General features: G+C 52.7%; 1 protein-coding gene across 1 annotated transcript; it reads left to right on the forward strand.

The window, feature by feature from the left end:
* Positions 1-861: 861 nt before the first annotated feature.
* NT5C1A (5'-nucleotidase, cytosolic IA) lies at positions 862-22,883 on the forward strand. Its single transcript, XM_061184440.1, has 6 exons — positions 862-1,069; positions 8,016-8,183; positions 8,650-8,779; positions 10,372-10,494; positions 12,753-12,937; positions 14,988-22,883. Exons 1-6 carry the CDS (start codon positions 944-946, stop codon positions 15,351-15,353), a joined length of 1,098 nt encoding a protein of 365 aa, XP_061040423.1. The 5' UTR covers positions 862-943; the 3' UTR covers positions 15,354-22,883.
* The last annotated feature ends 706 nt before the right edge of the window (positions 22,884-23,589 follow it).

The raw sequence follows: 23,589 nt of genomic DNA on the forward strand, positions 1-23,589 counted from the left end.
GGGCAATGCCCTAGAACTCCAGGATGTTGGTCCAAGACTCTTGGGTTCCTAGGCTCCTTTTCTATCCTCTTTCAATCCAGCCACTTCATGGCGTATAACTAACCAAGCTCAGCAGGTGGTACCTGGGAGTGCGCTCCCCCTGCTGGCCATCAAGGGGCCAGCAAGAACCGCGGTCCCCGGGAGTCTCCCTGGTCTGGGTCCCCCGCCAGGCCAAGGGGAGCCTGGCCTAGCCACCTGCTTCAAGGGCCCCTCCGCCTTGGTGGGGAAGAGCTGCCCGGCTGGGCCCTCCACTGTGCCCCCAGCTAGGAGCAGGCTCCTGCTCGTGGATGGAACTGTCCATCCACCACCTCCTCCCCCTCTGCGGAATGGACTAGGGTTTGGGGGAAGAGGATGCCGCTCAGGGTCCCACTGTCCTGGCATCAGAGGGGAAAGACGGGGGCTAGCTTTTGTTTTGTGGGGGCGGCTACCTTTGCATTTTCTCCTTTGTGGATCACCACCCCGGGGGAAAAAAGTTGGCAGGCCTCCCCTTCTCTTGGTGCCGAATAGCTCCTGCGAAGAACACGATCCCCGCAATCCCGAACCCGCAGCAGCCCGCAGGCCCGGCTTAGGCCCCCTCCTCCTGCGAGCCCGAGGGTCCAACCGCCCGCCTCACCCCCCCCCCCCGCCTCATTTCGGGCGTGGGGCGGTAGGGGAAGGAGAGCGCAGCTGTCCTGAAATACACATCCACCAGCAACAGCAGCAACGCACCGGCTGCCGACAGGGCGAGCTGAGCACCCCAGCTGCCGTCCCCCCCCACCCCGCCCTCCGGCCGGCCCGCACGCGCACTCTCCACCGCTGCCCGCCCCCTTCTCACCTCCGGGACGCGCCTCCCTCCCGCAGCCCAGCCCCGCCGGCTCCGCTCTCCGCAGCCGCCTTCTCCGGCTGGGCCGGGTCAGAGCCGAGCATGGAGCCTGGGGAGCCCCGGGAGCCCCGCGAGCCCGGGCCGGGGGCAGAGACCGCCGCGGCCCCGCGCTGGGAGGAAGCCAAGACTTTCCACGACAACCTCGCGCCCAAGAAGAAACCCAAATCGGTAAAAGCAGGGCATGGGTATGGGGGAGGGCAGGGGGAGGGTCACCGGAGAGGGGGTCGTCAGCCCTCTGGAGAGGGACCCGTGGTGCCCCTCCGAGAAGGGACGCAGCTCCTCAGCACCAGAATGCGCCAGGCCGTTGGCACGGGCTCGGGTTTATTTTTGGAGCTCTGCTCCGGTGTTTCTTTTATCTCGGGGCTCGGGTTCCACGCCAGGATCCCCCTCCCTCATGCTGTCATCAGGGCCCAGCTCCAGGCCGCGGCCCAGCCCCTCCCCTTGCGGGCAGCCTGGGGCGAGCGGACGGCATTTGTTGGCAAAGCCGGTCAGCGGCGCCTGCGGAAGCGCCCCGGGCTCAGGTAACCCGACTCTGAAAACCCGGCTCCTTGCTGTGCGCTCCGGTTTCTGCCATCTGGGCACCGGGCTCCGGACCCGAACCTCTGCGTTTGCGGTCTGAGTCAAGGTCCTGCGCCCTGGGCTCGGGGTGCCGGGTTCCCCGCGTCTTAAGAGAAGGGAGCTGCACTGGAATCTGCTCTCTGGGCTTAGGGGTCTGCGTCCCTGGTTCTGGGATCCCGACGCTGGACTCTGCTCCCCAGCTCCGGGCTCTGCTCGCCTCACAGGGGAGCCCTCGCTGGCATCGACATCTCTGCGACCTCAGTGGTCGTCTCAGCCCTTGGGGATTCACACAGAGGAGGGAGCTCGTCTCCCCTTTTTACAGATTCACGATGCCCTGGTTGGTCCCTGGGCCTTGCTCATTCCAGCCTCCCAGATCTCAGAGCTTGGGAAGGGGATAGAGGATCGAAGCTGGCTCAGAGCATCCTCCAAAGAGCTCCAGCCTGAGACCCTTCCCATAAGGCCCACCCTGTCAACAGTCATTCCCCCAGAGCACCTCCAGGCCTGCCCAGCAGTGGGGATTGGGAATGAATTAGACTGAGTCCCCGCCTCAGGAGCTCACAGAGACCCTGGACATGGTGAGTGCTCAGGTGAAAGACCCTAGCACTGGGAGCATAGAGGCGGGAGTGACTGCCAACTCAGGAAGTCTTTTAGAGGTGGCATTTGAGCTGATTTTAAAGCCTGAGTAGGTGGACTTTCCTAGGCAGAGAGGGAAACAGGCTGGGCAAAAAGCATGACTGATGATTGAGAGGATGCAGGATCTTAAGGAGAAGAGTTGAAGTGATGCTAGAAACCCACAGAGGGCCTTGAATTCCACATTAAGGAGTCTGAACCTTATTCAGTGGGGTTAGGGGTCTTAAAACTAGGTTCCATGAAGCCCCATGTTTCAGGAGGTCTACTCACATGTGAAACCAATTCATTTTCTTTCTTCCGCAAACTATGTTTTACACAAGTAAAAACAGGTGATAAAACTCAACTTACTCAAATGTGTTATTGGACATTTTAGCACCTTGGAGACTGCCAACATATTAACTTATGCTACAGGTTGATTACCTTTTTAGCAAACCTCAGAATAAAGCTTTTTCTGTTTTAATAGAAGAGTATCTTGAGATTGCTGACAATCATTGCTGAGTCTCCTGAGGGTTGTAGTTTAAAACAGAACAAAACAAAAAAGGCTTTTACCTGGGGCTTCCCTGGTGGCACAGTGGTTAAGAATCCGCCTGCCAATGCAGGGGAAATGGGTTCGAGCCCTGGCCCAGGAATATCCCACATGCCACGGAGCAACTAAGCCCGTGCGCAGCAACTACTGAGCCTGTGCTCTAGAGCCCGCGTGCCACAACTACTGAGCCCACGTGCTGCAACTACTGAAGCCCGTGCACCTAGATCCCATGCTCCACAACAAGAGAAGCCACCGCAATGAGAAGCCCGTGCACTGCAACTAAGAGTAGCCCCCGCTCGCCGCAACTAGAGAAAGCCCGCGTGCAGCAATGAAGACCCAACGCAGCCAAAAATAAATAAAATAAATTAAAAAAAAAAACCATACCAAACCTTAAAAAAAAAGGCTTTTACCGTTTGCAACCACTTATTGGTGTGAATCAGGGCTTTCTCAATGCTGTGCAAAAACCGACAAACTGAAACAGAAACAAACTGACTAGATGATGAAGCTTAAATCCACACTGGTCTCCTGTATTCATTGGTTGACATGATAATAAATATATCATGAATATGTAATACATTTGAATTTATAGTATAAATTTATACCAATAAAATATGGTACTATATGGTTTACATATTGGAGCTCCTCCCAAGAGTTCATTTGCATAAAATGTCAACCTACTTTTAAAAAAGTATGAAAACCATTATGGAGCTATTGCAGGACTTTTCAGCAAGGGATTAACTCGGTCCATTTTCATGTTAGAAAGGTCACTCTGAGGCTGTGTTGGTGGATGGATTGGAGAGGGTGTGTCTGGTAGCAGGCAGATCGGTGAGGAGGCTGGTCCCTGCCTGGGGAGGAAGCTGGACTAATGTCACGGCCTGGGGGATGGAAAGGAGGGGTTGGACATTGGGAACTAGGGTGGTGAGTGGAGCATGTCAGTCTGTTTCCTCCCCAAGCACCAAGGAGCCCGGGAGCTCAGGCCCAGTCGTCAGTTGTGACCTCTCGGTCAGCCCCTGGCCCTCACTGTTCTCTGGGAGGCAAGGAGACTGGTGGCTTCTTGGGCCCTACTCCTTCCTGCAGAAACCCCTCCCCCCTACAAGCTATTCTGGGGGCTTTGGGCCTCCTGGGCCCCATCAGGGCCTGGCCTAGGCTTATTCTCATCCCCAGGAGCCTGAGTGAAATATTTAACCCCCAAAGGCCTATAGGAGGCCCTCACTTCATGAGGTCAGAGGACTTCCTCAGTCCAAACCTGTTTTGTTCCTCTCTCCTCCGGCAGCCCTTCTCACTCTAAGTCCTTCTAGAAATAACAGCTTTTGGCTATGTTCCTATCTTGGGCCCAACAGGCAAAATCACTTTGGCCTCAGTGAGAGCTCCTCAGGCAGTCTGGGTGGGGCTGGACTGCCCTCCTTTATCCCTCCATTCCTGTCCCCGAAGCAGGAGTAATCAGCTGGACCCCCCAATACCCGCCCCCCTCCAGTGAAAGACAGGGAGAGCTGGCAGGACCTTGGCTCCCTGGAACCCAGTGTTCCCAGGCTGAGTTCCTGGTCTGGGGTAGGGGGTCTTTCTGACCCAAGCTTCAGTCTGGCATCTGGAATCCTTTCTGATTTCTGGAGGAACTGTCTCTAGATGCACCTGACATCACGTGATGGGGTGGCCTCCCTCTGCAGCGAGGTCCAAGGGGGTGTCTAAGTGCTTGGCTTCTCCGCAGCTCCGAACAGCCCCTTTCACTTGTTCCTTCAGCTCTGCCTGGAGCCCAGACAGGCTGCTTCTCTCTCCCAGCAGGGATTCCATATTTCCCCCAGCAGCTCATGCCCACTAGGCCCTTAGACTGCTCCTTACTTGTACAGAGTCAGAGCAGGCTGAGCAGGGAAGCAGGGTCCTTGCCCTGGGGCCCTCCATTCTGGGGGTAAAGAGAGCCCTGCCCTGAGAAACCTCTCTCTGAGGGCATGGTGCCCCTCACCAATTCTCCCAGATCTGGGAAGGGAGGGCTGGGGTGTGGGGAGTGTCCCAGGGAAGTGCCTGAAGTAGCAGGGGTTGGGGTCTTCTGGGAGTGATTGAGGAGGGGCATATGGGGGTAGGGTGCTGCTGTGTGGACAGAGGCCAGGCTGGAGGCCAGAGACTTGGGATCTTATCCTGGCTCTGCCTTGACTTTGCTGGATGACCAAGAGTAATACTCTGCCCCTCTCTGGGCCTATTTCCCCATCTGTAAAAGAAGGAAGTGGAGACTCCTGGGACCAAGGCAGCTGGGATATTTTTCTTGCAGTGGCCAGAGGTGGGATGGGATGGGGTCTGGACCGGTCAGCCGGAGGAGACCCAGAACATAGCAGTCTGGCAGGGACTGTGGGACAGAAAGTGACGAGCGAGACCTTGGCTGGCTGCCTGAGCTGGAGCAGCCGGCTTGGGAACCTGCCTGAACGAGCTAGAGGGTAGCTGGCTCTCTGTCCTTGAAGGGGTGTTGGGCCTGTCCCTGGGGCAGTAAGCCCAGGGGGCTAGGCGGTCTTAGCCCTTGCCCTGAAGGCGAACAGGCTTCCTGGGTTTATGAGAGTGGGCCTCCCCACCCCCCCAACCATACCCTTACCATCCCTGGCCATCCCTCTATCACCCTTTTCTTTAATTTTTACCTTCCTTCCTTGAAGGCTCACGGTGGCTGAGAGGTTTGGGAGGTACCCAGCCCAAGAACACACAGACACTTGGGGGCGGTTGGCAGCTGGGAGAGTTACTGGGCTGAGCCCCAGAGGACAGGCACCTGTCCTGCCAATGCCTTATACTCACCCTGCTGGGCCCACACACCATCTTGGTTGGGATAAAAGTCAAATGCAAACTGAGGTCCACCTCCTGAGTTTGGGGACTCTGGTCTTCTATTCCTATCTTGAGGTTCTAAAGCTTCATTAGCCACTAGCCATTCATGACTACTTAAATTTAAATTGATTAAACTTAAAATTCAATACAATTAAAGATTCAGTTCCTCTGTCTCACTGGCCATATTTCAAGTGGCTCCCTAGCCATATGCATATGCAGCCACACGGAGAGCACTGGACATTTCCAGTATCACAGAAAGGTCTATTGGACAGTGCTCTTCTAAAGCATGCACAAATCTCCACCTTGGGGATAGATCATAAGCTCCATGGGGGCAGGGATCACAACTGTATGATCCCTGCCATGTCCCCAGCACAATGCCTGTCACATGGTCATCACTCAATGCTGTCAACTGATTGGGACCCAGGCTTAACTCCAGAGAGAAGAAATGGGATTGAGTGCGTGACCTCCAGGGCTATAAGGAGCAGGCCAGAATGCAAGGTCCATTTATGAGTCTTGCCCCCAACTTGAGTCCCTGTTTCCTCATCTGTAAAGTGGGAATCATAGTCCCAGGATTGCTCAAGTCACAGAGATGTGGTGGGACTCTCTGGGTGTCTGTGAGTTCTTTGGGGACCCCAGGGATTATGAAGGGTCCAGCTTCTGCCTGTGGTGGCATTCCTCTCTCCCCATTCTGCTGGAGGTGCCGAAGGAGTTCTGAGGCCCTCCCGGGCCCCTGAAAGAAGGCCTTGTGCAATCTAGCACCTGCCTACTCTTCTGGGCTCAACTACACTCTGCTCCCATGCACAGAGCTCTGCTCACCTTTGTGAAGGCACGGCGTATGTGCACACCTCCTCGTGCCTTCCTTCGCTCCACTCCTCCTTCAAGGCTTTGCTGAAATGCCTCCTGTCCTATGACAACTTCCTCTGAACACTTGTCATCGAGACTTTGCTTTCACCTGGTTCTAGCACTCATTTCAGTCCCCTTTGCATCTCTTTCTTTCTCCCCTACCAGCCTGTGACTCTGAGGGCAGGAGCCAAATCTCTACCAGTATCATTACCAGACAGAGCCCAGGTGCTTGGCACAAAGAACCAGTAAATGTTTGTCAAATTTGCATCAACCGAAACAATATTCTCTGAGCATTTACTATGTTTCAAGCAATTTGAACAGATGAGGGCACTGCGCTGGAGTTTCTAGTTCATGTTAAATTTGTCATGGCAAATACTGTCTCTCATTAAACTATATTGCTTAAAAGTTCAGAGACATTAAATATTTACTGAGCACCTACTATGTGCTAAGCACAGTTCTGAGCACTAGAGAGACTATAAATGAACAGGATAGTCCCGGTTCCTGCTCCCTGAGAACTTAAGCATGGTTCCTGCTTCTAGAGCTCTGTCTAGACATAGAAATAGTTAAATAAGTAATTATAATTTAGTGTTAAATTTTACCAAAAAGGAAATCCTTAGGAGAGGTAGCAAGCCCATGACTAGGGGTAAGGGAAGGCTTCCTAGAGGTGACTTGTAGTTTGAGACCTGAAGGTTGGATAGAAGTTAGCTGGAAGGGCAGTCAGGGAAAGAGCACATCAGGCCCAGGAAACATCATGTGCAAAGGCTCAGAGAAGGTAGGGGGGAGGTGTGCTCAGACATGAGAAAGGTCAGACTGAGCAAAACAGGGTAATGGGAAGGTGACAGTGGAGACAGAGGTAGGGTCTGTCATGAAGGGCTTCCCACTCCATACTCAAGGCTGCCGATCAGAGTGTGAGAAGAGTGGGTACCACTGAAGGGGGAGGCGGGGCATGATCAGATCTGAATTTGGGAACAATCCCCTGACAACAGTATGGACCACATATTGGAGGGAATGAGAGATGGTGATGGGCCAGAGCATGGTAGGGAAGACAGAAAGAAGTGGATGGATTCTAGTAGAGTTGGCAGGTTTTGGTGACTGATTGGTGGGGGAAGGGGGTGGAGGAAGAGGGAAGACTTGCGGTTGACTTCCGGGCTTCTGGTCTAGGTGATGAGTGGTTGGTGGTGCCAAGCACTGAGATGAGGAAAGCGGGGAGGGGACCAGGTTTGGGGGTGGAGAGAATGCTGGGAATTCAGCCTTGGGCATGATGAGTTTGAGTGTCTATTAGTCAACTGGGGCAGTTAGATATACGAGTCTGGAGCTCAGGAGAAAGATTTGGGCTGGAGATAGATGTTCTTATATAATTGTCATGTTTCGGGGCACCACTTCTTCCTTAGGGCATGTAGCTCCCATTTTATAATGGAAACCATCTGGAGACCGTCTTAAGCATCTGTCATACTTTGGCTACATACACTGTATTCATTTCTCTGTCGAGTCCAGATGGCTGGCTAGATTGCAAACTCCCTGAGGGCTTGTGCCTCCCATCAGATTGTCCTCCTTTGTGGGGAGCCATCAACTCCCTCAGTCCCCAGTTGGGTCCTGCACAGAGGGGGTCCTGATCTAGGTCTGCCCCTGCCCAAGGCTGAGCTCCTTAGGGCAGAGGCTGGACCTGTGTCTTCTCCCTGTCCCCAGTCCCCGGAGGGGCTGACACATGAGACCTGCCTCAAGAGAATCTGAGAGTCAGCCCTTTCTCCTGCACCCCTGCAGCCCAAGCCTCAGAATGCAGTCACCATTGCCGTGTCTTCCCGAGCCCTGTTCCGCATGGACGAGGAGCAGCGTATCTACACAGAGCAGGGTGTGGAGGAGTACGTGCGCTACCAGCTGGAACACGAGAACGAGCCCTTCAGCCCTGGGCCGGCCTTCCCCTTCGTGAAGGTGAGGGGCAGTTCCACCACTGGCCGTACAGTGCCTTCATGGGCATTAGAGAAAAGCACTCCCATGGGTGTATGAGTAAGGAAAAGGGGTCCCCTCTGGGCAGATGCCACCACACAGGAGCATAGTTTGGCAAGGGGACAGCCATTGTGGCAAGAAGAGGCCACCCCATCCTCTGGACTAATGCAACCCCACTCCAGGTAACCAGCTTAGTGCATGGAACCTGAGCTGGATTTCCACCCCCACTCACCCTTTTAGTGAGGCACCCCTGGGCAATAATCAACCCGCACAATGGCAGAGACTAGGAGGAGATAGCCCGCGTCCACTGGTCTCACCCCGAGCCTGGCCCCTGACCTCCCCTCTCCTCCCCGTGTTGGATCCCAACTCACCCCTCCTCCCCAACCCTGGCTACCAACTCCAGGCATCAGTCCCTGGGGGTCTGAGCCCGAGGGTCCACTCTCCCATCCAGGCTCTGGAGGCTGTGAACAGGCGGCTGCGGGAGCTGTACCCTGAGAGCGAGGACGTCTTCGACATCGTCCTCGTGACCAACAACCACGCTCAAGTGGGCGTCCGTCTCATCAACAGCATCAACCACTATGGTGAGCATGAGGGCTTTGGCCATGACACGACCCCTACCGGACACCCGGGGTTGGGATCACACCTCTGCAGGGTGCAGGTAAACCCACTGGAACCTCGAGCTCAGAGGGGTGTTGGTAAACAGGCCCCTTCAAGAAACAAAACAAACCCCCAAAACCCTGCTTGTGTAGCATTGCCATATTCAGGGTGTAAATATTCCCACCATGGCTGATGTCAAGCTACCAATAGTTGAACAATCTAACTGGCTCCAAAAGTCCCTGGATGTTTAACATTCGGCTCTTGCAAGCTGGTACAAGCCGGCTCCAGCACATCGCTGCACAGGCCCCACTCCCTATGTGATTGGGCAGGGCACTTGCTGCCCCTGTGCCTCAGTTTCTTTCTCTGCAAGGGGGCTGACAGGACTTAAAGTCGGCTGGCGGAGGCAGGTGCAGTCGTCAGAGTGAAGGGACTTTGTGTCTTAGTCCAAACTCTTGATTGAAAGTAATAGACCCTCCAGAGCTAGCCTAAGCTGAAGAAAATGATTTTTTTTTTTTTTTTGGCTGTGCCGCATGGCATGCGGGATCTTAGTTCCCTGACCAGGGATTGAACCTGTGTCCCCTGCGTGGAAGCGTGGAGTCTTAACCACTAGACTGCCAGGGAATTCCCGAAAATGATTTCTTATTAGGTTACAGGTGTGCCTCTTGGAACCACAGGGAAGGAAGTGAAATTGGGCCCACAAAGGGCTGAATCCAAGTACTGACAATCTCTCCAGGGCTTTTTTTCTCTCTGGACCACATGAGCCCTTATTTCTGCTTCTCTCAGCAAATCTGTTCCTTTTTTTTTTTTTTTTTCTTTTTTTTCTGTCTCTTTTTCTCTTTCCTCAAACTAGGTTTCTCTGCTTTTCATGAATATGGCCAAAATTTACAAGTTTACAAGTCCTTGTTTTCAGCAACCAAGAGAGGCCAGTTGGCATTTTTAAATCTTAATTTCAAATTGTTAGGAGCAGGGGTGATATTCAAACTATTTAACCACCTTGTGACATAAGTACCGAGGAATCAGGACAGATACCACCTATGGTACTGGGGCAGAGTCCTGAAGGACCCCTGCTGTGCCCTTCCACTGTGGACCCTCCTGTGTGAGGGGCTGGGGTAGTGATGGGGTAACTCAGTGGGCTCAGAGCAGCAGCCATTTATCAACAAGCAAAGTTTTACAACCTGCACAGACTTAGGTACTAGGTGACTCTCAGCCCAGGCTGGGAGGGAATCTAATTGGCCCAGCTTGAGTCAGGTGCCTACCCCTATCCAGTCAGCTATGACCAGGTGGGACCACGATCCACAAGGCTGGGACCTACCTTTTGTAGTACTGTGATCCCCTGACAAGGGGATATTACTGTGAGCCAGGCAACCGCTCCAGAGATGTGATCATCCCCATTTCATGGTCGAAGAATGGAGGATCTCAGAGAGGGGGAACGCTGGCCTAAAATCACTCAGAGAATCACTCTGCTGCCCCACCACCACTCAGAACCAAGATGGCGTCCATTGAACATGGAGGGACCACTCTGAGGTCCTGAGGGTTGACCCAGGCATCACCTGGGTACTCTCTATCTCCTCTCCAGACCTGTCCATTGAGAGGTTCTGCATGACAGGCGGGAACAGCCCCATCTGCTACCTCAAGGCCTATCACACCAATCTCTATTTGTCGGCTGATGCAGAAAAAGTGCAGGAAGCCATCGATGAAGGTGAGTCAAACTGGGGATGGAGAGTGTGGGGAGTCTGGCTAAGGGGTCTTAGAGATAGGAAGCCTGGTCCCAAAGCTCTGAGCAGGCACTAGGGGTTGCCATGGTAACTGGAAGGGGAGTACCTTCCTTAATTCCTATGACCTGTCCTGTAAACTCTGAGAACAAGGCCTCACCTATTTCACTTATTGCCCATCTATTCCACTGTCCCACCTCCTGCCCTGCCATGTTAAGGATACCTTTACTCATCAGCATCACCCAGCCTTCCGTTTCCATGGGAACCCTCCTTACAGTCCAGAAAGCTACTCCCTTCCAAGAATCTTCCAGGTCAGTAGGAGTTCTAATTCCTGTGTGACCATGGGCAGCCTCTGTCCTTCTCTGGGCCAATGAGGAGGGAAATCAGTACCTAGTCCAGCCTGAGCAGTAGAGTCTGGGAAATGGCCAGCATTCCAACAGCTGGGCCGGCCAGTACTGAGGTGAGGTTAGAGACACGGCTGCAAGTGCTGACAAAGAGAATTTCCCTCCATGTGTCTCTTTCAAGGGGCAGTTTTGGGGATGGTATCCATAGTCTCCTGACAAGGTGTGTTTCCCTATTGTTCACGGAAGAAGACAGGCTCACAGGGGAGGAAGAACTGCCCCACTGCCTGAGAGGGCTCCTCAGGCTGAACGCTACTGTTATTTATTTATTTATTTTGACATTTTATTGGAGTATAGGTGATTTACAATGTTGTGTTAGTTTCAGGTGTACAGGAAAGTGATTCAGTTATACATATATACATTCATTCTTTTTCAGATTCTTTTCTCATATAGGTTATCACAGAATATTGAGTAGAGTTCCCTGTGCTATACAGTAGGTCCTTGTTGGTTATCTATCTTATATATAGTAGTGTGTGTATGTTAATCCCAAGCTCCTGATTTATCCTTCCCCCCAGTGTTTCCCCTTTGGTAACCATAAGTTTGTTTATCAACCGACGGTATGTTTACTTTCCTCTTCCTCTTTCATGCTGTCTCCTGCCTGGAAGCCTGGCCTCTCTCCCGCTGATGCCTCACTCCCCTGAGCTGCTTGGGGTTCCAAGAGACTTTCTTTAACCAGGAAGCAGAAGCCATTTCCCTAGACAGATGTCACTCCCTCTGGTTGGGGTCTTGGCATTGGTCCGCATGTGTGCCTCTGTATGTCTATAATTTAAGCCCAGGCTAGGGAGCAGGGGATGGTCAGGAGGCAGGCCTTCCCCAGGTCCAGTGGTTCTGGTTCATCTTGGTTCCAGCACTGGCAAAGCTGAGAAGGTGCCTGGCCTGATGTCCAGGGCCTGGGCCTACTTACACATCCTCAGGCTAGTGAAGTTGTGGTGAGGCTGGCATTGCTCTTTCCTCCCAAAGCTCTGCCTCTGTCCAGGCCTGAGACCCTAGATTCCCAAAGAGCAGGGCTGACATGGCCTTTGGAGAGGTGAAGAATCGGGGATGGGCTGAGCCCACTGCCTGGGTCTCCAGCCTCCTGGTACTGCTTTTTGTTGTCCAGTGAGCTCTAGTTGGAGCCAGGGTTCCCAACAGGCATACTGGGCCCTCTGGAGAAGCCCAGAGTCTGTGCCATTGTGGCGGCAGACTGAGGGGGTGCCCACACCCACCTCAACACAGACTGCAGCCTAGAATCTCAGCCCCAGACAGAGCTGAGCACCCTTAATTTTATCTTGGTCCAGAGAGGGTGAGGGACTTGGCAGAATCAACAGCAAGAGAGTAACTGAGGCCCAGCCAGGGTCGGGGCTCCTTCCCAGCCCCCTTGTAGATCTACATCAGAGGCCTGTGAGGAACTCCAGGAAGGACAGTCGTGGCCTGGGGGACCCTCCCTTCCATCCAGGACTGATGTTTGTCTGGTGCATACCAGCATGAACTTACTAGATATTAAAGTATTGAAATTCCCCCATGCCGATTGATAAATAGCTCCTGCCCTGAGTCCTCTGAGTGCCCCCCTGTTCCCTGGGACACCCCCCAGACCTTCCCTTAAAGCAGCAACTAAAAGGGAAACTCTGGCATAGGCTGGGGCCTTCAGAGCCCTACTCAGAGCAAAAGCCACTATCCATTCTTACTGGCCCGTTTTGAAATATTCTGAATATTAGCCCTCGTTAGCCGGCCCCTGAGTCCTAGGTGAGGTAAGCAGGGCAAGGATAGCCTGAGATAGTCCTCTCCTGGCCCCCAGGCAGCTGAGACGGGTGTCAGGGCCCTATTACCTAGACGAAGGCAGACAATGCTTGCCTTTCTCTGCCCAGGGATTGCAGCCGCCACCATCTTCAGCCCCAGCAGGGACGTGGCTATATCCCAGAGTCAGCTGCGAGTGGCCTTCGATGGGGATGCTGTGCTCTTCTCAGATGAGTCGGAACGCATCGTGAAGGCCCACGGGCTGGACAGGTTCTTCGAGCATGAGAAGGTCCACGAGAACAAACCGTTGGCCCAGGTGCTCCACACACTCCCCGGAACCCTTGGGTGGAGCAAGGAAGCTCCCCAGAACCTGCCCTTGGCTGGAACCTCCAGCGCAGAACCAAACCCCAAGCTCAGCCCAGAATCCAGCCAGCTCCCCTCCCTAGGCCTCCAGCCTTCCTCCCTCTCACCTGACCCCTGGGTCCCCTCAGTGAGCTTCTACCTCTTCTTTGAGGTCCCATCTCTCTCACTGCATTCCCATCCCCCCTTTGAAGCCCACATTCTCTCTCTAAGCCCCTCTCTGAAGCCCCTACCTCTTCTTTGCAGCTCTGTTATGAGGTCTCCATCCCCATCGCTTCTCGGCCTTTTGGCTAAAATCAAGTGTAGGTCTCTATACCCTTCCTGAAACCCCCATCCTCCCTCTAAGCTCCCAGCTCCTCTCTGAAGCCTCCATCCTCTTTCTGAGGTTTCCATCCCATCTCTAAAGTCCCCATCCCGCTCTGAAGGCCTCATGCTCTCTCTCTGAAGCTGCCATCCTCTCTCTGGAACGCTTGTCCCCTCCAAGAGATTCCCCCACCCCTCTCAGAGGGATCCCATCCTCCCAAGAAGTCCCTGCTTCCCTCACTGGAGGAAAGGAAGAGCTGGGCTGGCGCCCTTCATTGGGGCAAGGAGATCCAGCTAGTGTGGGGTCTGGGCAGCCCATCTGCTTTGGGCCACACCAGCCCTTCACACCTCTTGCCATCCATCCCTTGGCCAGGGGCTCAGAGACCCTCACTCACCCTTGAACTGCTCAGAGTCTCACTGAGAGCAGAATACGCCCTAGAGCTGGTGGAAATTCCCTGGGGTTGGAGCTACTGGGATTCTCCAGCCCTCCAGGGAGCTCCTATCTGTGCTTTTAACAAAAATCTGGGTGCTCAATAACCCCAAAGCCTCTCTCTCCAAGAGCTCAGCAGGCTTCAGCTATGACTCCAGAGTATTCATTTCACTTTCTCTCTTGTTGGTTCCCTCTGAAATCCTTGGGAATCCAGAGCGGGACAGTTTTTCCACTAAGTGGTAGGCAGAGCCCCAGGAGACCACTGCTTGCCCCAGGTCACCCAGCAAGTGAGGGGTCTCCAAGATTAGAAACCCACCGTTCCTGATTTCCAGCTGCGTTACAGTTTTCTTCTTCATCATCCTCTGGTTCTTTATTCACACCTCCTCATGAAGCTTCATTGCTCCAGGCACTGTGAAGAGTAAACCCTTCCCCTGACCCTACAGAGCTGGAGCAGGACACCCTGAGCCACTCACCTGCCCCAGGGGCAGGGTTGATATTGGGCAGTGACACATTGGTCTGTCTGTCCCAGCTAGAGTCCATTCTGATTGAAGGGTGCCCATGCCATAGTTACTAAATATTCTTTTTTTTTTTTTTTAAGGAATTCCCTTTTTTTTTTTTTTAATTATTTATTTATTTTTGTTCATTTATTTTTGGCTGTGTTGGGTCTTCGTTTCTGTGCGAGGGTTTTCTCTAGTTGCGGCGAGCAGGGGCCACTCTTCATCGCGGTGCGTGGGCCTCTCACTATCGCGGCCTCTCCTTTTGCGGAGCACAGGCTCCAGACGCGCAGGCTCAGTAGTTGTGGCTCATGGGCCTAGTTGCTCCGTGGCATGTGGGATCTTCCCAGACCAGGGCTCGAACCCGTGTCCCCTGCATTGGCAGGCAGATTCTCAACCACTGCGCCACCAGGGAAGCCCACTAAATATTCTTAATATCCTCCCTGCTGATGAGCACAAAGGCCACACTTAAAGGAGTTGCAGGACAGACACCCATGTACCTGGTGGGCTGCTATAGTAACAGCCCTGGTATGGTTTTTCTGACGCAGACATCCCCAATCACAGCAGTATGGACACCTAGACTGCCATAGGGACCTACAGTCCAATTGATGCATGCAGTGGCCCGAGCAGGCATAGCAGAACTGAGAGATTTAGAGATCCTGAGACGCTTTCCCACCCCAAACAGCAAGATCCTAGTGTTATAGGTAGGAGCCCAGCAGGGGAGGGGGCAAGTGTCTGGGAGAGGGGTGAGCTCACAGTGTTCCTTTGCCTTCTCATAGGGCCCCTTAAAGGGTTTTCTGGAGGCTCTGGGTAGGCTGCAGAAGAAGTTCTACTCCAAGGGCCTGCGGCTGGAGTGTCCAATCCGCACCTACTTGGTGACGGCACGCAGTGCAGCCAGTTCTGGAGCCCGGGCTCTCAAGACCCTGCGCACCTGGGGCCTGGAGACGGATGAGGCCCTGTTCCTTGCGGGAGCACCCAAGGGCCCCCTCCTGGAGAAGATCCGCCCACATATCTTCTTTGATGACCAGATGTTCCACGTGGCTGGGGCTCAGGAGATGGGCACAGTGGCCGCCCACGTGCCTTACGGTGTGGCGCAGACACCCCGGCGGACCACACCCACGAAGCAAGCCACATCTGCACTGTAGCTGAACCACCAGCTTTGCTGACCCACATTGCTCCAGGCATGGCTCCGTGTCATACACGTCGCCCAATGGACCCTTCTAGTTCCTCACCTCTCTGCCCTTCTGCATGTCCGCCCTCATCCCTATGAGTGAGGTACTTGTAGGAAATTATGCAGACTGGTCCGGCATTCTCACCAGCTCCCCTTTTGGGCAAACACTGTGCCATGATCCTGGCTCAGAAAGTAAGACTGTGTAGAAAAGCTGGGTTTCAGGGGGAAGTTGATGGGACTAAGGGTGAGAGGGTCAGAGCAGCAGGATGCCTCAAAAGGGGCTCATGAAACTAGCTCAGTGTAGTACAAAGAACACTGCTTTGAGAGGGAAGGGATCTGCCTTCTAAGCTTTGTCCTGGCATTGTGCATGACTTTAAGTTCCCTTGCAAGGGACTCTAGGATGAGGTGACTTCCCCCTGTGGTGCACTGGTGAACTCTCCATCCTTGCAGGAGCCCCTGCAGCCCCTTTGTCACCACTTCCAGGGAAGAACTCTCACTGCTTGATGAGTCAGTTTCCCCATCATTTAGGGGGTTTTCAAACTCTCCTTTAGCTAAAAAAGCTTGGTTTTATAAGATTGCCCTCTTTGAAAGAAGGATTCTGAGCCAGGGCTTCTCCTGATATATATGGCACCTTCGTACAAATTATAGAAGGACGCTGTCTCTAGAATGAATTGTGAAAAGACGGCCCTTCCTCTGGGCTGACCCAGACCACGCTGGGGCACACAGCTTGGTTAGCAGGATATAGGCTGGATTTTGGCCCCTACCGGCTCCTCAGCCCAGAGGCCTTTGTCAAATGGGCAAGGCACACAATCATCCACAGCAACCATCCCTATAATTTTACACATTTGAAAACCACTGGATGAGATGACGTGTCTACTTCCTGCGATGCCTTAATCTGAGTCATCAAGGATCAGCTGCCAGGTGCAGGGTTTGTGGAGGGAGGGAGGGAGTGAATTTAACTTGCATGCAGACTCTCCTCCGGCCAGCAGGGGGCACTGCAGGCTCTCCCTGGGAAGGCGCTTTACTAGGCCTGCTCAGTGCTTCCTTCGCTTTTGCTTTTTAGCCAAAGTTAATTTGTTCCTGCCTATCAACCCCCTCACCTCAACCCTCACTCCCTCAATGACTGTGTCCTGCTCTGCTTGCCAAGCAGCCCTGGATCCAAGGTGGAGAATTGGTGTTTACTGTTGTGAGCTCAAATGCAAGGGGAGAAACCTTAGGGGCTGAAGTGGGAGGTGGTCCAGGCTGAGCCCAAGGGAAGGCCTGCCTGGAGTGATATAGGAAGTGTGGAGAGGTCATGTCTGATGCAGTGACTGGTTAGAGAGGAAGGAGCTGCAATGTGCATTAGCAAGATTCTCCAGCTATGGGATTGTGAGTGGAGGTAGCTAGCTCTTCGTCACTAGGATGCTGTCAAAGGGACTCCAGGATGAGGTGACCTCCCCCTGCGGTGCACTGGTGAACTCTCCATCCTTGCAGGAGCCCCTGCAGCCCCTTTGTCACCACTTCCAGGGAAGAACTCTCACTGCTTGATGAGTCAGCCTCCTCCTTTGCTGACCAGCTCGGCTCTCTCCGGAGAGAGGGTGGGACCTCCAAAGGCTGGTCCCTCAGGAAGACCCAGAAGGGGTGAGGAGACGTCAGTGGCGGGGACTGATTGCCCAGCTTCCCGGGCGAATCCCAGCTGTGAGCAAGCACTTTATGAAGAAAGCCAAAGGTATCATCGGAGGTGTGTGCAGGGGAGCTGGAACACTTCTGGGGGCAGGAAAAGGGGTGACAGGCCACATGGGGCCTGACCTTTATCCTTTTGAGGACTCAGCCCAGGGTCTGAATGGGCACAGGTTCTGGGCAGTGGAGGGCAGGATCGTAATGTCAGAAAGATAACGCAGGAGGGAGAACAAAGTCAGAAGACTGAGGTGGTTCTGGAAATGAGCAACAGTTTGGGTGAGAAGAGAGTCCTGGGCTGGGCTTGTCCTGTCAGTGCTGGAGCGGCTGAGAGGCTGGCCGTGGGGAGGAAGCGCAAGGCTGTGCTGGGTGGCTGGGCACCGCCAGGGGACGGGCAGGTGACGAGGATGTCCTTGCACAGGGTCATCCCATCAACAGCCAGGATCCTTCTGGCCAACAGAGGAGGCCTCAGGGCAGAGGGTCTGGTTTGGAGCTTTTTCCTCTGCCGAAGCTCCCAGCCCAGCCAGAGATACTGTGAGACCTAAGGACAGCCTCCAGGAAACCAAAAGGAAGTGAGAGAAGGAACTCAACCCCAGTCACTCTTGATCTTGGCTGAACAACACAAAGGCCTGCTTCTCCTTCCTCTTGGGTCAGAAACACCCCTTGGGTGAGCCTCCAGGGCTCACAGAGCCAGCTGGTAGCCATGAGAAGCCTGCAAGGCTGGGCACAGCCGAGGCTCACTGCATGGCACTAGGCTGTGTGACCAGGGTGGACACGTGCCCTGCGAGGGCAGCACCAGATGTCACCTAATTAAGATGCACCAAGGGATGCTGAGACCAAGAGGTCCTGCCCCCAGGGCCTCGCGATAAACACCCCTGATTTTTCCAGGTCTCTCAGGAAGCAGGAAAACGTGATGTGGGAAGCAGCAAGATAAGGTGCCATAAAAGCTGTGTATTTCACTGGAGCACTGTTAATAGACTTGGACAGCCCTCAGTGATGAGAGACACTAGGGTCCAAATTCTATTATTGAAACCATAAATGAGCATTTCAGGCCTGGAAAAAAGCTTTCAGTGTCTGGAATAAAAGGCCAGAAGTCCTGGGGGCAGGCTTAGACAGCTGCCAGACACACCTTCTGATTGTTTCAAGTGATGAGGAGGCGTCCTGGGGAAAAGAACATCGTTTATTGCATCAGCAGGCAAATTAAAAAGCCATGCGAGCACCAAAGCCCCAGGCCCAGCCATGGACTGCAGCACTGGGCCAGAGGAGCCACAGCTCCTGACATGCAGAACCCCTGGAGCCCAAAGCATGGCACCCCAACAGCGCCTGCAGAGCACGTCCCAGGAAATTCTTGCCAGCCAAGTCCCAGACCCAATGGAAACTGCCACTTAGAAAAACAGAAGCCCTGTTACTATGCACTGAAATTGCCAAGGTCACTACAAAATAGCCCTCTCCGCTTTCTGAGAGCCCAATCAGAATGATGGGGATGTAGCAGAAGAAGTTGAAACCAGCAAGAAGTGTAAATCCAAGCTGGATCCAGCATTATAATGATACTCAACTGGTGTGCACCAGTCCAGCTAAACTGGTGATTAAAATATTGAAATGCCTCCATTAACAGTTGTAAATAACGCTGGCCTGAGCCCCTGACTTCCCCCTCCCCATGGACTCAGCTGCCCTGGCCCCTTCGTCTTCCCACGATCCAGCAAAAACGGGGTCCGGGAGTCTGTGCCAGCATGATGGCCAGTGTCCACTCTGTTTGGGGGTCCCCTGGACATGCTGGCTTGGAGAGGTTAAGTAATTTGCCCAAAGTCACACAGCTGGTAAGTGGCAATGGGAGGACTCGAGCTCATGTCTGTCTGATGCTGGGACTCAGGCCCTTAACTCTTTTGCCATACGGCCCATATGTGCATACACGTAGCAAGAGAAGCTTCACAGCAATGGCGTTCCCTTGACAGTCTGTTAACATGTTGACCCCCTGCATGTTAAGATACTATAATAGACTTGAGAGGGTACATCTTTGTTATAGCTTTCTAAATAGCTAAGAGGAATTTAAACTAGGGCCAAACATTTGCAGATCTTCTAAAGCACCTCCAGACAACCCCAAGTTCTGTGGAACCCGGTTCTTATTGGGCTAATGCTGGGTTTGGCAAACGCAGCTCCTTGGCCAAACATAGCCCACCATGTTTTTGCAAAGAAACTTTTATTGGAATACAGTCATGCCCATTTGTTTACATCTGTCTTCAGCTTTCAAACTATAGCAATGGAGTTGAATTGTTTCAGCAGAGACCAAGGAGCTGAAAATACTGGGTCAGCCAGAAAGTTCGTTCGGGTTTTTCAGTTCCATCCTACGAAAAACCCGAACGAACTTTTTGGCCGACCCAATATTTCTCTGGCTGTTTGCAGAAGGAGTTTGCTGACCCCTGGGTTAAGGCAAACATCCCTGGCCTGGTCCTCAGTGGGAGAGTCCAGCTTACATCCACCTAAGCATTCGGAGGTAGAGGCTGGCTCGTTTGCAGAGGGGGCAGCACGAGGCGTCTCTGTGCCCATCTGCAGGCATCGTCAGGGATGGCAGGCACTAACTGAGAACCTTGATGCTAAACCCAGCAGACCCTTGGCATCTGAGGATTGAAGATTTCAAAGTTTGACCATTTTCAAATGACCCATGGCCTGTTGTGATTTGGAATGTTGATGCACACATTTGAGTTTAGTGTGCTCTCCCAAGCTGCTGGGTGAGGGGCAGGGAGCGGGGCCCCTGGCTAGGGCTGAGCCCAGCTGGCTGGCCTCTGCTCAACACGGCTATGTTGTTCTCAGCTCATCATTGCCTTTGAGGGGCCTCTTGAGAAGTAATAAGTGCTGGCAGATGGATGGGCCTTAGGTAAATATTAATTTTGGATAAAGTGAAGTGCCCCACGTTGACTTAAGGACCCAGATCTAACAAGTCATCCATATGCTCTCTGTGGAAGCAAGAACAAGCTCTTCACAAAGACGGTCCCAGTGAGGACTTCAGCTGGCTCAGAAGTTACTGATCAAGTGAGAGATAAAACTCCAGTGAAAGTTGGAATGACAGTTTTCTTGTGGTATTAGGGAGTGAGCAACAAACACGCATACCCTTATGATGGAATTGTGAATCAGGAGAAATCTGCCAGTGTAGGGAATGGCAAGTGTAGAAGTGGTCCTACCTACCGCCATGGTTGCTGGCATTGTTCCATCGGGATACTCTTCTACGCTAAGCCCAGACTTGACCTCGGAATCCTTCTCAACCCAGCATTCCAGGCAGCTACTACCAGTGGGTTGGAGTTGGCATGAAAGATGAAAAACCTATGTTGCCATCCCTATTGGTGTTGGATACTGCTTTCCAGCGGGGCGTGCAAGGCCCTGAATGTTCATTCCCCAATGTTGTGCTGCAACTCTGAGGATGCCAGGGTCTCACCCCACTCAGGCAGAACACAAAAAGGAGGAAGAATGGCATCCTGTGTTGGTGGCTTCCTTAGAGGAGGTACCTGAGAAGCAGTGTCCCAGGTATCATGGTCTTCAAGCAAAGTACAATACGGCTGGCAACTTTTCAGTTACCCCTCCTACCAGTAGGTGGCACTGCAGGCCAACACTCCGCTGCTGGCCATAGTTAATGGTTTTCTTCCCTGGTTACTTTTCTCTCCTGCCATGTTACTTGGTGCTGTGCTGGACTCCCGCAAGTAGCTTAGCCGAAAAGGACTTTAGGTGCTGCTAAACATAACTGTGTGATGAGCTGACAGCTCTTACCAACAGCCACTGTGATTGCATGTATGGACACACTCATATGAGTGTGTGCAACAGGATTAAAACTGCATGTATGCATGCTTTTGTGGGTGTATGTAATGGGGCAGATATCTCTGCTGACGACTGTGTGTGTGTGTGTGTGTGTGTGTACAGGTTGGTTATCTCTGCTAACTAAGGGTCCTGGGCCCCACATACTGATGGCCGGCCCTGCTTCCTGGGACTAGTTCTGGCTCTTCCTATCATCTCATGGGCATTTGCACATATGCAGTGTGGGGCTCTCTGAGGCCCTTATCTATCTCTCCAGCTTCTAGACTCTGGCCAACAAGGTCTTGGCTCCTAACCCTCTGCCTCCCCCGCCCTTATCCCTGCAGCCTTGGGGACAAAGTGGTAGAATCACTTTTGGCTGCACCTGCCTCACCATCTACATTTATTTCTTCCCTCCCCTTGACAGTCCTGAGTCCAACATGTACAGTTGGGCAGATTGTGCACTGAACAAAGGCAGATGGAGCCATTCACACCATGAGTGATACCTCCTAGGCATCTATAAAAGCTGCCAACTGTACCCAGCTGCCCTGGTCATCTCATGGCCATGGCTAGGAAAGCTGCCTTCTTCCCTGCCCTCCTGGCCCAGCCCAGCCTAGGCTGGGATTCCTTCCTCTGCTTGGGTTTTCTAGTCTGGCCCAGAAGTGACTTACCCTTGGCCTTGATCAGGAAGTATCTCCCTGATGGGCCATCCCCAAGAGGCCTTTGGGTTCAATTTATGAAAATGAAATACGGCTGGCAACTTTTCAGTTACTGTAAGACAAACCAAAACTCTGCAGATGGGATCACTGATTCCCACACTCCTGGCCTGCAGGTGAGTACGCCTTCACAGGCCAACTGTTAAGATGGCTCTGCTACAGAATTAGGGTAGAAGCCTCAAGTCTAGGTTTATAGCTGCACCAGGTAGAAAATCGTGAGGTCGCCATAGACTGGACACCTGTGCCAGGTCACAAACTCTGATGCCTCCAAGGGCTGGGTGGGAAACATCAATGAGCGAAGAGGATTAGGCAAGGACTGTAGCAAAATGCGGAACACATATGCTGTAGTCTGACACGGTTGCTGCCGTGTGGGAATGTGGCCTGCTGGTGCCAGATATTCCTCCTCATTTTCCAAGAGAAGCTAGAAATCTGGACTTTTAAATGTTGGCAACTGAATTCTGAATTTAGAAAACACTGTGCATGCCAGATAAACCACATCTTACAGGCCAAATCCGGCCTTTGAATTTCCATTGTGCACCCTCTGACCCAGGCCCAGTGAATGGGGTTTTTCAGAACTGAGTAATTGAGTATGAGGATATTACACTCAGACTCACAGAGCTTTGGATCTTTAAGAAAACTTAAAGATAACCTAGTTCATTCCTTGTGTGTTTTAAACTGTGTACATACAAACTTTTTTATTAACAGCACACATATCCTTAAGTTCTAGTTTCTACCGAAAAGCATCTCTGTACCCCCAATTTAGCACAAGATTTAAAATGAAGTCTCTACACATAGTAGGCTTGTATCTACCTGTCAGAAGCCCTATTTTATACCATTTGCTTTATGATAGGTCTACTTCTGTCTTTTGCGAACATGGGCTGCCCTGGTCTTCCTTATAACCTAACTTCTCTGGGTTGCTTTCCATGGTAAACCTATAAGTGCCTCCTTAAACAGTTGGGCCCTGTGTTTCTTCATCTGTGGGACTTCCCTTGCCTGGGGGTGAGACTGCTCACACTTTTCCCAGCTTGGTCCCTCCGTGGTCTGCCCTCAACCTCCAAAGGCCCCAGCTCTGTCTGGCTCTGCAGCATTTACCAACTCACACAATAAAGGATGCTACGTGCTGGTCAGTGTGGATCCCTCTCACTACTCATGCTTGTCCCATACCTAATGTTACAACCCGGCCTTCTGCTTCTTAAAAGCCATTCAAATAAATAGAAGACTTTTTAAAATAAACTTAGGTTGCCTTCTTGTCCCCCCTCACAATTGTATTCACAAACTGGCTTAGGGTCCCTTTAAGAAATGCCAATGGGAAGAGTGGATATATGTATATGTATAACTGATTCACTTTGCTGTACACCTGAAACTAACACTACATTGTAAATCAACTATACTCCAATAAAAAATTTTTTTAAAAAGAAAAAAAAAAAGAAATGCCACTGGGGACGCAAGGAGTGAGCAGGCCTGGGATTGGTTCCATCCGTGGGTGCCAGTGTCTCTCCGTAGACCCTCCCCACCCACACGAAGACCACCCTGAGGGGAGATTCTGTGATGGACGGCAGCCTGAGCCCATCAGAAGGCAAGCTTCCTCCAGCAGTGCTCTTGGCGTGGACTCAACGTCCCCATCTGGAACTACCCAGGCGGAGGGGCAGGGGGATGGAGTGGGAGGAAGAAGAGGCGCTGAGAAAGCATGTGAGCTGGAGGAGGAAGGGGGTGACTCAGACTCCAGCCTCAGCCCTCACATCATCCTTCCTCCTGCACCTCAGCCCCCTCCACAGCAAACCCAACCTAGGGCCGATACCTCTCTTCCAGTCTGTCCACCACCCTCATTTCTCCCGCACTTCCCTTCACCTCCATCCGCTGAGGCCCCGTCAAGGCTCATCTCACACACAACTTCCTCAACTAGGCTCCCTCAAAACTCTATGTATCATGAGGGACAGATCACTTCCTCCCTTGAACAATATTGAGGTCTGCGGTTCTTTCTCCCATAGCCCAACAGAGTATTAGTTATGGGAGCCAGACTAAGTGGCTGTGAATCAACCTGCCTATAACTGAATGATTGAA

This window comes from Eubalaena glacialis, chromosome 3 (assembly GCF_028564815.1).
Source record: "Eubalaena glacialis isolate mEubGla1 chromosome 3, mEubGla1.1.hap2.+ XY, whole genome shotgun sequence".
NCBI classification, from domain to species: domain Eukaryota; kingdom Metazoa; phylum Chordata; class Mammalia; order Artiodactyla; family Balaenidae; genus Eubalaena; species Eubalaena glacialis.

Coding starts and splice junctions, on each gene's coding strand:
- NT5C1A (XM_061184440.1), top strand. CDS start 944: ATGGAGCCTGGGGAGCCCCGGGAGCCCCGCGAGCCCGGGCCGGGGGCA. Junction 10,495..12,752: donor GCAGGAAGCCATCGATGAAG/GTGAGTCAAACT, acceptor TTCTCTGCCCAG/GGATTGCAGCCGCCACCATC. Junction 12,938..14,987: donor AGAACAAACCGTTGGCCCAG/GTGCTCCACACA, acceptor GCCTTCTCATAG/GGCCCCTTAAAGGGTTTTCT.